Raw genomic sequence first — 14,496 nt, forward strand, 5'->3', positions numbered from 1 at the left:
GTTCAAAGATTTCTTTAACCCCCCCCCCACCGCTTTTTTCTCGTTCTCTTACAAGCCTTTGGGACTTATGAAATACATTATTATAGACGCATAAATTTATTGTACATATTTCTTGGAAGAGGTAAGGGGAATTGAGAAGGAGTCATTTGAGTTACGTATTAAAAACTTTCATCATAACGGATGTGATGATGATGATTTTTTTTTCTTTGTAAAGTTTCAATTATAAATTTCTTGAAGAAGTTGAACATGATTTAACTCTTTAAACAATGATGTAATTATCGTATATATTTATTTACTGCCTCGTTATTTTGGATTCGGAAGTCTAAAGAATGAATTTTCTTTTCCTTAGCTGTTCTTGTTATTGTTTAACTCTTGAATAATGAACCTCCTTTTCTACTACATTCAAATATATTCATAACCGAATTGAACATTCGTGTGGGATCATAAAAGGTGGAGAGTATCCTTGATATTTGATGTGGAGTAGTATCGTTGTCAATTCGTCAGTTCCCCAGTACCACTAAATTATCGATATATAATTTAAAATGCCATTTTGGAAAATATTATTTTACACATATTATTATAAATTATATGATCCTGTTGTTAGATTTTGATTTTATTTTTTATTTTTTAGAACAATGCTGAATCTCAAGATGGGTCCAGGAAATTTGCTCCCTTGGGAGCAATCTCATCACTACAAGCAGCCTCTAGTAATTCCTCTGGAGAGAGAATTTCATCTGGCCCATTCATTGGCTCTGCATCAACAGCGCATTCCCTCGCAGGTTTGTATTTTCTTTTTTTATTTTATTGAGGAAGGATGTTCATGGCAAGGTCTATGTTTACAATATGATTTGTACAGAAAACAGAGTTCTAATTACATTAATTGTGTAATAAGTTGGGAATGTAGTTTCAAAAAAATCGTCCTAAATATTTTAAACCATAGGGTTACATCACTAAAAAATATAATTTCATTCTGATGATCTATCTGCTTCTTTTCTCTTATAAGATTAATGATTCATTCAAGTTAGTAAACATCACTCTTTGCCAGATCCTTTTGAATGATTCGGTCCAATTTTTTCCGTTTGCTATAGAAAAATGCTATATCTTATAATACTTACTTCCAATTTGAGTAAATGGTCGACTATGAAATTTAGCTTCAAAAAATTAAATATTAAAGATGTTGTTGCATTAACAATGTAAAATAATATTAGTTATTGAATATATCTATTAATTTTGAAAAACAAAGAATACTTTCTGGAATATCGTAAGTCATATTGTACGAGTTAAATGTTGGGATATCTAAAGGAGATTTTTATGAAAGTTACTATAAATAGTGTTGTATCTGTCCTTATTTATTCGATCCAGTCTTAAATCCGGTCTTGAAGGACTGCCTGTACTTAACTGATGAGTAAAGTTGTCCTTGATCTCATCAAGGACCGAACTTTATCATTTTTAGGACTGATGTGCAGGGCTGAACTGGACGGGACGGCAGTCTACAGTCCTAAATAAGGACTGATATATAACTAATTAGGGATATCTGTGGAGTTGAATTGTATTAATAAAAAATATTAAAAATATGAATATTATTTCCAGGCTTTTATCAGCCAGCTGGTCCACTGATTCGGGCTGCATCTCCACATAGTCAAACCACGGTTTCTACTGCTCCACCGACAGCCACAGTTCAACCAACTGTCCTCTCTACCAATAACAGTATCAACAATACCTCTTCTGGACCTGGTAAACGTGCTCATTCACCAGAGAAAGAACGATCACCGAGGAGTTCACCTCTTAAGCCAACGCCTACGGCCATTCCACACCCACATTATCCTTATGGTCATTTTACTCCATACCCCCCACCTCCTCCCCAATATTTTGATCCCAACCAACCTCAGCAGCATCATACCCTTCTTCATCCACAACTATCTACTTATGCAAATCCATATCATCCATATGCTGCCGCTGCTGCGCATCCCCCGCCACCACCACATCCATCAAGTTATCGACATCATACCCCATATCCAATAACGGCAGGTTATTATCCCTTTCAACATGGTGGATACTATTTAGCCCCAAATCCAACTCTGGCATTTCCTCCAGCCCCTCCTCCACAAGTTGTTCCACCCAATTCAATCGGAGGAGGCGTTCCTGCCACTGTCTTAGAGCATTCCCGTCCTTCAGTAATTACAACTTCAGCCTCTGTAAGACCACCACCTCTTCCTGCTACTGCTACGCATCAACTCACATTACAAGGAACATCTTCATCTTTCAATTACGCAACACTTGGTCAACATCCCTACTCTGGAGGAAGGATTATTGCACCAATATACGCTCTAGGTATGTATTAGAACCTTATTATTAGGCATGTGAAAATTGTCAAAATCCTCGTGAGCATACATTAATATATATGTTTGTAATCTTTAAGATTTTTTCTCACTTTTTAGAAAATTCAAGTGTAACACATAGGCTGAAAAGTCCTGGGTATCACTCATAGATTGTGATTTTTTTTTTTTTAATTCACTTCAATTTCTGTTATTACCAACCTTCAAAATACAGCTGTGAAAATTTCATAACAATTGGTTCTTTAGTTTGTGAGTTATTATGCTAAGTGTGACGTTACTTTTGTTATTTTCAAAAGAATGAAACAAAAACAATTTCTTAAAAACAAAAACAAAAAAAACTGCGTTATCTTAGTTAAGCTTCACCCTATATGTTATTAGCGAGTAATGAGCACTATACTTTATTTAGTTATCTTTTTCAATAGATATATTGTCTTTCCAAGTTGTTAACAATTATTTTTCTTTCTGATTTATACTCGAGAGGATTTAGACAATTCTTCAATTTTGCTCATTTTATGGAGCTTTTTCACTGATGTCACAAATTGCATCATCATTGATGAAGAAACTATTTTGAGCCCTCAAAGTTGATATTTGTACTAGATAAAATGAACACATTTCCAATACACCTTCATAAAACTCCATCAAATGGTTTCATAAATAAAACAAAGACTCAACACTTGCATTGAATTCTACTTGATACCAAACATAAAACTGATATTTGAATATAATCAAAGTAATATATTCTGAAAAATCCATAAAACTGGTTAATTAGTTAGTTTTTTTTTTAAAATCCAATTGGGGACAAGAAAAGTATAGGATAATTGGTGAAAAATATCTTGTTCTCTACATTATAATTGTTCATTTGTATCTACAACATGGTAATAATATTGTATAACGATGTAAGAACATATTTTTAACACATTTTATGCTCAGATTTATAGTTAATAAAAATAGGCAATAGACTGAGTAATAATATTTTTATACACAGTAAGGTTCTATTATATGGTCCCATTTAGAGATTCAATAGTTCACTTTTTTCCTTAATATCAATGAAAAAAGGGGTTTCATTCTTATAAAAATGGATTGGTTAAACCCCAAAAATTGTAACCTCATGTGAAAACTATCTATTCTAATCATGGTGATTATATATAGTTAATATTTATTTCTGATTGTTTTTATTGTAGCGCCTCATAATTTGATGGATCCAAATCACCATTATCCACAGCAACAGCCAAATCCTTTGTATCCTTATGCATTTCCAAATTTACCATCACAGGTCAATGCTCCGTCTACACAGGGGTCTTCGTCTACAATATCTGAGGCTTCAAAAAACGAATCGGCTGGGTCCCAAAGGGTTGGTAAGGGACCTGATAGCCAAAATATACTTCCAGCCCTTGTGAATAAAAAAAGGGAAATTAAATCATCTACTAGTAGTGGAAACCATGATGAGGTCAAGAGCCGTATCTCTAATAACTCCGTTAATACTAAAACTAGCAATCTTAATAATACTTCTACTACAATTGAAAGTCCAAAAAACGTTACATCCGGCAATTTTTTCAACAAGAATTTGAACAGTCGAATCAATGTTGGTGGTGCTGGTGTTGTAAGTAGTAGTAGTAGCATCAGCAGTATTTGTAATCCTTGTATTCCTACTTCTTCAACTATCAAATTACCCTCTCCTCATAAAGAGATCCGAAAACCGTCCAAGAAAAAACAAGATGAAGAAGTAGAAGAACAAAAGGCGGAAAGAGATCGAGAATTAGCTAAAAGTAGCTCGAATAATAGTAACAACACTGGTAGTCGAAAAAAAATAAGTCTGCCAAAAGGGTTAGTCATTACGGAAATTGAATGCCCCCCAGTTCTTCATATTCCCGAACCACAACCTTCTCCACGTGTAAAAGACGATAAAAGAGGACATCCTGGATTGCCCAATGGATTACTTCGAATGGCAACTACTTCAGTTCAACAGAATAATAATCATCGTTCCTCCTCGTCCAATAACAACAACAACAATAGTTCGTCATCCTCTCTCTCCTCCGCATCCATTACTCGTGTAACGCCCAAGGATCTTAAGTCAAAAATTGCACTTTGCCGCATTGGTCTAATGAATAATACTCCTCCAGATCTATCGGATCAAAAACGGGGCTCTTATGGTACTGACAAGGATCTCCTTATACATAATAAAAACAACAGGGTTTATTTGAAGCCTCCCAGACGACTGACTCAAAATGAAGAGGGGACTAGTACTACTCTGCCTTTGAAGAAACTTAAGAAGAAGAAAGACTATGCCAACAGTAATAAGATATCCATGTCCATGGCTCAGTGTGCCGTAACCGCAGTATTGAAGTCTCAGGGAGCTCCTCCTAAGCTATTTCAAAGCCATCCAAAAACCTTACCAAAATCCCCAAATATTTTCAACAAGGGCCGTCCTTCGAGTTCTAACACAAATTGTAGCAATAGTCCTTCTTCATCTAGAAGCTCGAGTCGCAATAGTAGTCTTAGTCCTAGAGAAAGAATCCCGGGTTCCTTTTCGAAATTCTCTCCTAAAATGAGTAAGGGACTTAACATGAACGGAAATGGGGGTGTTGCTACTGGTAGTGGGGGTGTTGTTGGTGGACTATGCTTTCTCAACTCTCCTCAGACGAAGAAAAAGGTGATGCAATTACCATCATCCTTTATTAGTTGTGGCTCCATTCCCAAGAAACATAAAGGACCCCCAAAGCTCAGCAATGGATGGTCTTGGGTCGGAGAGGGGTTTGAACAAAAAGTACATTTAAATGTGAGTGATTATAATCATTTATCAATTAGATACCAATAATTAGTTATAATATTTTCTATATTCAATTATTTAGAATGAGGACCCACCCACACTTAGGATTTGCTATTCTTCTATGAAACACACTGAAGGAGATTTTGTTAAAGTTCGTGACTGTATTCTACTTGCTTCTGGAAACAGGAAAAAAGACTTACCTTTTATTGCCAAAGTAACCGCTCTTTGGGAGCATCCAGATAATGGTAAGAACTAGATATTTTCATTTAATTAAGTTGTTTTCCTATATTATTCTATATGTATCTCGCATTATTTACACAGGAGAAATGATGTTGAGTCTATTATGGTATTACCGTCCGGAGCATTTGGATAATGGAAGAAATAACTTTGAACTTTCAGATGAAATTTATGCATCCAAGCATCGGGATTTTACTTCCGTTGCTTGTGTTGAAGACAAGTGTTATGTTATGACCTATAACGAATACTGCAGGTATGTTTCACCTCTTGAACGGTTATTTTGCCTCTAGGAAATTTAACCGCATTACATATTCGCCAGCGCCTTTTTATATTTTTATTTTATCGGTTGGAACTATCTCGATCAGATTTATTTTTAGTTAGGAGAAGAAGAAAAAATGAAAATAATTAATAAATCATAATCAAAAAGGAATGGTCAATGAGTTGTTCTAATACTTTCACGAGGAACACATCACGCAACCTGTTTCTGATGAAAAATTCCTACTGCCTAACTCATTTAAGCTTGGTGCAATTATAAAGCGTTTATATTGTCCTAGTTGTAATTCTATATCAACATCACGTGGTATTTTAAGCAATCCTTCCATTATGGGATAATATTTGAAATCCCAAAAAATAATAGATCGACTAAATGTATACAATTCAAAATCAGGGAAGAATAGGCCCGACTATAAAATTCATTTATCAACGGTTGATAAATGATAACGGTCCATCATATTGATATTATTTTCATGGCTATATAATTAATCTGATACAGATACAAGATTTAAGTTCGAACCGAGAATAAAAAAACATAGAAAGGTGGCGTATGTCTCATGCGGCATCATTTTTAGGCAAAAATGCTTGTGTCATTTTGTTTGTTGAATACAATTATAGTATTGAATTGCCCTTTGTCTCTCAACAGATATCGCAAATTTTTACGCATGATCGAGGAACATGTAACGCCGCCCGTGTCCGCCATTCCGGAATTGGAGTCTGGATATTATCGTCAAAATTTCCTTCCAAAATGCCGTGTTGCACCTGATAGAGTATTCCTTTGTCGCAGAGTTTATGAATCAAGGCAAAGACGTCTTTTGAAAAATCCAGTTTAATGAATTATTTATAATCGTATACTCTCATGTATATGAAACGCCGTGATATATCTCTAACTTATATATATGTATATAGTACCTATATATTTGAATGAATTGGCTAAAACTATTTATTTTATGAAAACATAACTATCAGTTATTATTTTTTACAAAAATATGAATATTTATGTAGTAAAGTAATTTGGTCCACCCCTTAGGATTACATATATATATATTACATATTATAATCAATTATATTTTTTGTTTCCTTAAAGCGCAATGAAATATCTTTTTTTTTTAATGAAAAAATGCTACTACTTACTACTAAATATGTGCTTCTTTAACACAAAAACAAGCTGGAATGATGCATTTATATTCTGAATCTAATTATCTTACATTTTTAGTTATAAATTATTTTGATAAATCATTATATCACATACAAATTGACAAATTTATCGATCCGGCAATATCGGAACTAAAAAAGTCTTAAAATATCACATAAAGGCTGCAGACTAAATGGGGGTGTCTATAGGGGGTAGGCCGGAAAGGTTGTAGCTCCGCCCAAAAAATTAAGGAACTTTTGCTTTTTAGCAGAAAATTTAATATTAGAAATTACATTAAATTTCCGGTTAATAGCTAGAAATTTTTCTCCAAAAATTTTAATATTTGAATTTTTTTTCAGTTAATTTTATATTTGAAATTTTTTCCAAAAAAAGCACCTGTGGGATTTAGATTTTTTCTTCCAAACATTTAATATTTGATTTTTTTTTCTTCAAAAAACTTGCAAAGCCCTACCACCCCAAAAAAACAAAACAAATATCATTCTGCAATCGCCCCTAATCAAGCTGATATTTTTAATAATCTCAAGTAGTGTTGTATCAGCCTTTCTTTATTTTTGGCCAGTCCAGGGTTGGAAATGTTCCTTTGGTCTGTCAGATACTATAACTGATTTTGTAAAAAAAAAGTGGCGTCATCAAGGATCGAACTGAATAAGTTTAATGACTGAACTGAACTGCAGTCTTCAGTTCTAAATAAGAACCAACACAACACCAATCTCAACCCATTTCAAAAATTATAATATGAAACTCATAGTAATCTGAAATAATTCAATTTGGCGTATATAATGAATGGCCAATTATCTTTTTCTTTCCTTTTGTTCAATATTATGTGCTGTATCAACATAAAAACAATCTTGAACAAAAATTAAGAAAAATAGACAATCCTAAGTTATTACTGTACTTCATCTGCCAAATAAACCCCAATATTTCTTAGGCATATTTGCGTCCCTTTTATTTCAAATACACCAATGCCGCATTTTTTTATTATGAGGATCAAATGGGCATGATCAAACTAATAAATATATATATTCTGCTAAGTGGACTGATAGCTTGTTGGTGAAAAAAGGGTTCACCGCGCCCTCTATGAACCCTCTAATAATAGTATCATTTAGGAGTTGTATTATTTTACCTCAAAATGTCGCCACTCTCGGTCACTTTGAAATATAGAAGTAAACATCACTCATGCCACCATTGCAGGGATGGGAGGGGGCTTAATTTTGAACAAATTTCTTGTTAACATTTTTAGGGTCTGTTTTAAATTTGCCACAATTAACCAAAATAAATCCCTTTACAATTTTTTCCCCATATTTCCACATTTAAATTTTTTCCATATCGTGATAAAGACAAAATCCCTTAATTAAGGGGTCCAGCCACCCCTTTGGACGCCCCTGTACTGTAGCTACTTTAAGTGAAACTTGCAACACACTCAAAGGCTTTAATAGGAATAATTTGTTCATAGAAATGGAGGATTATTCGTTATTGACGAAATCAAATGTACTTAAGTTTCAATTAGTAGAAAAATCATTCTAGCTTGTTTTTATGTTGATAGGTCACAAGTAAGATAAAACAAATTTACTTCTCTTTTTCTTCCACCGCTCTTTATTTCTCCCTTCCTCCCTCTTTCTGTATGTCTGTTTATCTTTCTCTCTCTGTATAACTATCATCATCATCAATAATAATATCAACGTCATAGGAAAGTTTCAATGAAGCGCCCCCTCCTTTTTTTTTTCCTTTTAAAAATACATCATCATACTACATATATCATCATTTTTTATATGTAATAATAAACAATTATAAAAAGCCCCCCCTCAATTTATATACATATATCATTATTGAGTGAATTTTATTAATAGCCGTATTTTTTTTTTTTTTAGTTTATTTATTTTATTAATTTTATAATTAGTCTCATCAATAATTACCTATATATATATTACAAAATAATAAGAAAGAAAGAAAGACCCTATAAAATAATATGAGGATGATTAATTTGAGTTGAAAGTTTATTTATTTTTTAATTTTTAATGTTTCACATCACGAATTGTTCTTGTTTTTATAATAAGTGTTTAATTGTGAATAATTTTAATATTATCCATAGAAAGATACAAATATTTTGTGCGTAGTGTTTTATTTAAGGATTCCTCCACTTTCCATGTACATTTCTTAACCATGGGTAGTTCTCAGGGCAGGTTGTTCCACAGATGGACATGTAAATCTCTCTCATTTCAAGACCAATGCCTTGGACGTTTGTGTATCTGTAATAATGAGGAAGTTGATTTAAAATGTGCAACCGATGGGCTGAAAAGTCCGGGGCTTCATAAAGAAAATACACTTTTTAAGTTCAAAATGGTTTATTCGCCTTCTGAAAGGGAATCCTCATAACAAAATTTTTAAAGCCATTCATTAGCTTGAACGGAAGGGGTGTAAAATTACGACACGAAATTGTTTTGGAAAAAACAAAAGTAGCGTAACTTTTTCACGTGATGAATATTTGTTTAAAGTCAATCCTTTTTTTTGTCTGCTCGGGGCGTTGAGTATACTCTATTATACGCATTATTGTATGTTTGATGTACAATAATAGTCACAAAGGTGCTTTTACCCAATCAATCCATTCCGAATCTCAAATTTATTTGATTTAATTCGAACTTTTTGACAAAAATTCAACTTGTTCTTAGGTTTTAAAATTTAAGATACCATCAGATTTTGATTTGATAGAGGCGATTTATTGGTTATTCTTGTACTTCAAAACATATTTTATATGTCATTTAGTTATATGATATTGAAGATACTGCTATTGAAAGGAGAGTCTTCAACATATAAAATTTTGTTTTAATACAGGGAAGCCATTTTAAAATTAAATTTGAATATATACATATTTAATTTATTGCGTATTTCAAAATAGCAACACCAAAAGTAGGCGATAATTCATCCGTCAAAAAAAGATGTCAACACTGGGATGGTACATTGCGATTAAGGTAAATGATAAAAAAACAAATATTTGTAAAGGCAAAACATCAATGCTCTCATCAATTATTCATTCCTATTTTGAAATTTATAACATATCAGTAAGTATGGAGCACTCAGTGATACTATATTTTGTTTCACATACTCTCAGTCGTGATTTTTGCGCACACCGCAATTTCAACAATATTCAAATCTTCATAAGTTATAACTAATTACGCAGTCTCTATAAATTCATCCTTTTAGCTGAATTTACAAGGTTCAAGGGCGCCCGCAGGATTTTTTTTATTGTAGGGGGATGGGGGGCTAAGTTTTTGCAATTTTTGTAAAAAATATCTAAAAAGAAAATTTTATATATAACAATTTCGCCAAAAATACAAATACAATTTTATTCGAAAATTCAAGCTATTCTCAAAAAATTAATTTTTTGAGAAAAAAGTTTCAAAAATCCAGAGCTGTTCACAAAAAATTTTTTTTTTTTTTATGAAATATTAAATTGTTTAGAAAAAAACTTCAAAACTTTGCAAGTTTATTCACAAAAAATTAAATTTTTGAAAAGTACATTAAAAAAATTCAGTACTGTTTTGAAAAAAAAATCAAAAATTAAATTTCTAATGTGAAATATTCAGAAAAAAAAAAATCAAATATTAAATTTTCCATTAAAAAGAAAATATATCTTCAATTGGGTGAGCTAAAGTCTCTCTAGCCCAACTCCTGCTGACGCCGCCACTGAGGTTAATTCTCAGTAGGGGGGGGGGGAAGAGTTGCAAATTTATGAGGAAAAGGGATAAAGTGATGTCATCATGTGTCCTATGATAAAAAACGACAACTTTTGTGTGAAAAATACATCAATAGATCCAGGAATCTACTCAAGCTAATAGTTGCGTTTCGCCATTTTGTTTTAAAGCTAAATTTCATTTTAAAAGATACCTGCAGCTTTGTTTGGCCTCGCAATTAAACTTTGGAAAGGTTTTTGGATCTCCTTTAAAGGGCTCTACGTCTCCCATTTTGGAGTTAGGGATAGGATTTTTCATGTACTCGATTCCTGCGGAGACTGGAAGAATCCAGACATCTGTGTATTTGGTGATTTTCTTTAAAAAGTTGTGGTAGCCTTCCCAATGCCAATCCTGTCCAAAGAACCATGCTGCATGCATATATATACCGAAGGGCGCTCTGGTATTTCCGTAGTAAGATCTATTAAAGTTATGCATAAGCATATCCTCCACGAGTTTGGGGTTCTTTCCTAGATTATTGGGGACCCTAAAAAACCGCAGGATGTGAAAAGGAAGGAATCACTAAAAAACCTCAAAATGACACTTACACACACGAGTCCAGCATGGCACAGGGTTGTCCATGAATACTTCCATCAATTCCGACTCTTAAATCCTCAAGATCCAACATGGGTTGGATCCATTCTTTGGGATAAGATTCGAGAGGGCAAGGTTCAAGCTGACAATCTTGAATTGATCTATAGTCAAGTGTGTAGGGCCAGAGTCCATTAGCGAGATTTGTGTATCCAAAAGCTCTAGATGGCATAGAGCAATCGTATTCGAAATCCTCACTCAATGCTCTAAATTGAACATCTCCTCCAATTTGAAGGAAAGGAGCTCTTGTTCCTTTGATGTCTGCCATGTTCATATTACCGTAGAGATGCATCATTTCTTTCATTCCGATCATTTCATCCCTCCATTCGGATTCATTCAAACTGACCCAGTATGATGTGTTATCATAATGACTAAGTAATTATGAAAATGTACTCCTTTAATATTATGATTTTTATTTAATTTAACTTACGAAATGGAATGGGATGCCATTTCATGTCCCAATAAAGAGTAGTATTCATGAGCATCAGTGTAAGAATTATACTTATGTGTTAGAAAATGAGTAGCACGGATAGGTCTACCATTGGGGTTCTTTAACGCAGAAGGTCCTTCAAAGATCTTAGAAAAATAAGAATTCTTTGCTGCACCAGTGAATGCATCGTCGAATGTCAAATATACAATCTATGTAATTAAAGTTGGAATATTTAATATTATTTGAATTGCATTCAGGTGGTAGGCTACTGCATCTATCATGAATGTACCCATATAGATGGTTTGACAAAGTCATTCCAAAGTCCTTTGCATATTATAATCTTCAAACTTCAATTACTCTCTCGTTCAAAATGGAGAGGTTTAGGATTTAAAATATTTATAAGAGTGAAAATATCATAATTACTTACTTACTGAGTATTTTCTCTCCCTTAAACAAGAAGCCTTCTAAATCATAGAAACTTTTCTTTTGGAAATGGAGAATAGCTTAGGTTTGAAGATTATAAGTTCATAGAAATAAATTACCTATACAAGCATGAAGGATTTGGTAGCCCACCTTTAGATGCACTTACTTGAGGTCTTTCTTTCAGTGGAATATCTGGTTGAGTTCCTGAGCATGAACAAAGGGGTAACTTACACTTTGACACATCACAGTTTGAAGGTCTGTCTAACAAAAAGCTTGACGAAATACCGTGAAGAAGGCAGAAAAAAAATATCCCGGTTATCGGCAACATTTTTTGTTTAGAAATGACTAAATCAATTCAGTTCTTAAACTTTTATATACGTTGTAAATGTAATGATAAGATGGATTTCTACTTAATTAATTATTATTATTATGCAAATATTTATTGTTCTTATTTTTCTACGAATAAGACCTAGATAAGTGCGAAATAATCTTATTAAAACATTGAAATTGAAAACAAAATGACTTGAAAAAGAAAGTGACTCAATTATAGGCGGATTCCATATTTAAAGGAAAGATAAAAAATGAAAAAATTTGGATAAATTGTTTTTCATAGAATATAAACAGAAGATATATGCGTGAAATTTCAAGTGCTTCAAAAGTTATGAGTATTGGAAGATTTGTCTAATCTACTGTATTTTTGTTGCATAACCCTTATAACTAGGGTCAGATTGGTCTTAAGACTGCATCCCTAATCAGCCCCTTCCCCACGGCGTTACCTCATGAACACAAATATATACAGTATATATTGTTGTTAGCTGTGGATGTTACTTTTCTCGTAATGAATATTCTGAACGTTGGTTGGTTACACTATTATTGAACAATAATTATGTAATTATTGGGAATAATTGCGAAACTAACAAATGATTTCAGACCTTTTCCTGTTTCTGATCGTATTAAAGGTTGCATGAAACAATACGTACGGCGTACAGTCTTTTTTCTGATCAGTACAAACCTTTTTTATAATTCAACTGTTACTGGCGCAGGTATCTTTTTATTTTCTTCAATTCTAGCCGTATGACGTTAGCCATTGTCGAGTAATTTTTGCTACAACTAGAATTGAATAGTTTGTAACTAAAAAAATAGCGGGAGGAAAAGGTATCATGTTTATTTGAAAGATAGTATGATAAAAATTCAACCGCTGAATCAATGTAGTTACCATAAAATACCTATAAGGATCTGTTCTAAGTCTTAGAAAATTCATCAGGACTGAACCGATAGTACTGCAGTCTTTATAGTCAATTTTTTGGAACAATCCAACACTACTAATGGATGTTTATTCCACAAAAGTCCTGGATATTATTTTTACTCACATTGCAGAACCGTGTGAACATGTGTCATAACTATCGTTGATATCGACCATAAAATTATTATTTGTGAATTACTGTGGATTTTCGAAATTTGTTTAAAAAAATATTTTTGGGATTTTTTCCTATAAAGACCCAAAAATCCTTAGCGCGCCCCTGGAATAGGCCAACTACCAACTGATTTTGGACATTGTTTTGTTTCTTTTCATATAAAAGCTGGACTGATACAATAATCTGCAAAACGTCTAGTTGTATTTTATACCATACCCTATTGTAATATGGTTTGGAACTATTTTTTGCATCGCTATACTTTCGTATTCACACACCTGATATTTTTGACCAATAATTCTACTATTACTGTCCTACATCAATCTAAAACAAAGTTAATAAAAACATAGATCCTTTCTATATTGATTTTCAGTAGATAGCATTAATTTAATTTTTTCTTAACATCACTTTTTCCTTTGGCATCATGCAGTATTGAATACATATGATAAGTTGTTTATTTATTTTAAAGCCATTTAAGAAGTTCTTCAAGATTTTTTGTGTAAATTCGTCCATTTTATTTAACCAATATATAATTGAGTGTTAGTCATCAATATGGCATCGAATCCATGCATGACTAGACGTCGAATAGAAATCGGAAAACTGATATATCGGACCAAATATCCAATAATTGTATCGTAACAGGTAATTTTTGTCTAGAAATTTTGATATTTGCTCCAATATTTTAGATGATACAATCAGAAAAAATAAAAGAAAAAATAGAGTTGTTCAATTTTTGTAGCAAGGGAATCATAGGGTACTGAGACTTGGATGAATAAATGAATGCATATATTATGACTTCTTAAAAAGAGTGCAACACACAGTATTAATACGACTTGTCAAGTTTATCTTCCATTAAATTGATATTATTTTTTAAACGATCATCTTGCTAACATTACTGCACCGGGATCAAATATATGTATCCGTAAATTAAATCTCAAATAGTTTTATTCAAATAAATCTGTGTCTCACGATGGACCTTTTTTGATCAGGTAAACCATTAACCAAACGTTTGTAAATATTACAATTTCAAAATATCAAGTCAGAGGGCCTAATAATCATTTTGTAAGTAAAATGCTTCTGAATATACGATTGTAACAAAAAAAAAAAAAGAAAATGCTTTCAGGAATAGTTGTACATTTAATCATT

General features: G+C 32.7%; 2 protein-coding genes across 2 annotated transcripts in view; one reads left to right on the plus strand and one right to left on the minus strand.

Annotated features, from left to right (window-relative positions):
• Positions 1-7,702, plus strand: part of Hers (Histone gene-specific Epigenetic Repressor in late S phase) — a 49,542-nt gene extending 41,840 nt beyond the window's left edge. Inside the window, exons 2-7 of the mRNA XM_040725634.2 lie at positions 632-779; positions 1,591-2,331; positions 3,518-5,112; positions 5,186-5,348; positions 5,425-5,593; positions 6,260-7,702. Of these exons, the coding sequence (XP_040581568.1) occupies positions 632-779; positions 1,591-2,331; positions 3,518-5,112; positions 5,186-5,348; positions 5,425-5,593; positions 6,260-6,446 (3,003 nt within the window). The 3' untranslated portion in view covers positions 6,447-7,702. The remainder of the gene's footprint in view (positions 1-631; positions 780-1,590; positions 2,332-3,517; positions 5,113-5,185; positions 5,349-5,424; positions 5,594-6,259) is intronic.
• A 1,043-nt stretch (positions 7,703-8,745) lies between these two features.
• Positions 8,746-12,349, minus strand: LOC121129174 (chitin deacetylase 7). Its single transcript, XM_040724856.2, has 5 exons — positions 12,105-12,349; positions 11,516-11,724; positions 11,043-11,456; positions 10,652-10,981; positions 8,746-9,015 (listed from the first exon to the last, which is right to left on the minus strand). The coding sequence occupies exons 1-5, from the start codon at positions 12,264-12,266 to the stop codon at positions 8,892-8,894; spliced, it is 1,239 nt and encodes a 412-aa protein (XP_040580790.1). The 5' UTR covers positions 12,267-12,349; the 3' UTR covers positions 8,746-8,891.
• Between the last annotated feature and the right edge of the window lie 2,147 nt (positions 12,350-14,496).

The sequence above is a fragment of the Lepeophtheirus salmonis genome, chromosome 14 (assembly GCF_016086655.4).
Source record: "Lepeophtheirus salmonis chromosome 14, UVic_Lsal_1.4, whole genome shotgun sequence".
In the NCBI taxonomy this organism is placed as follows: domain Eukaryota; kingdom Metazoa; phylum Arthropoda; class Copepoda; order Siphonostomatoida; family Caligidae; genus Lepeophtheirus; species Lepeophtheirus salmonis.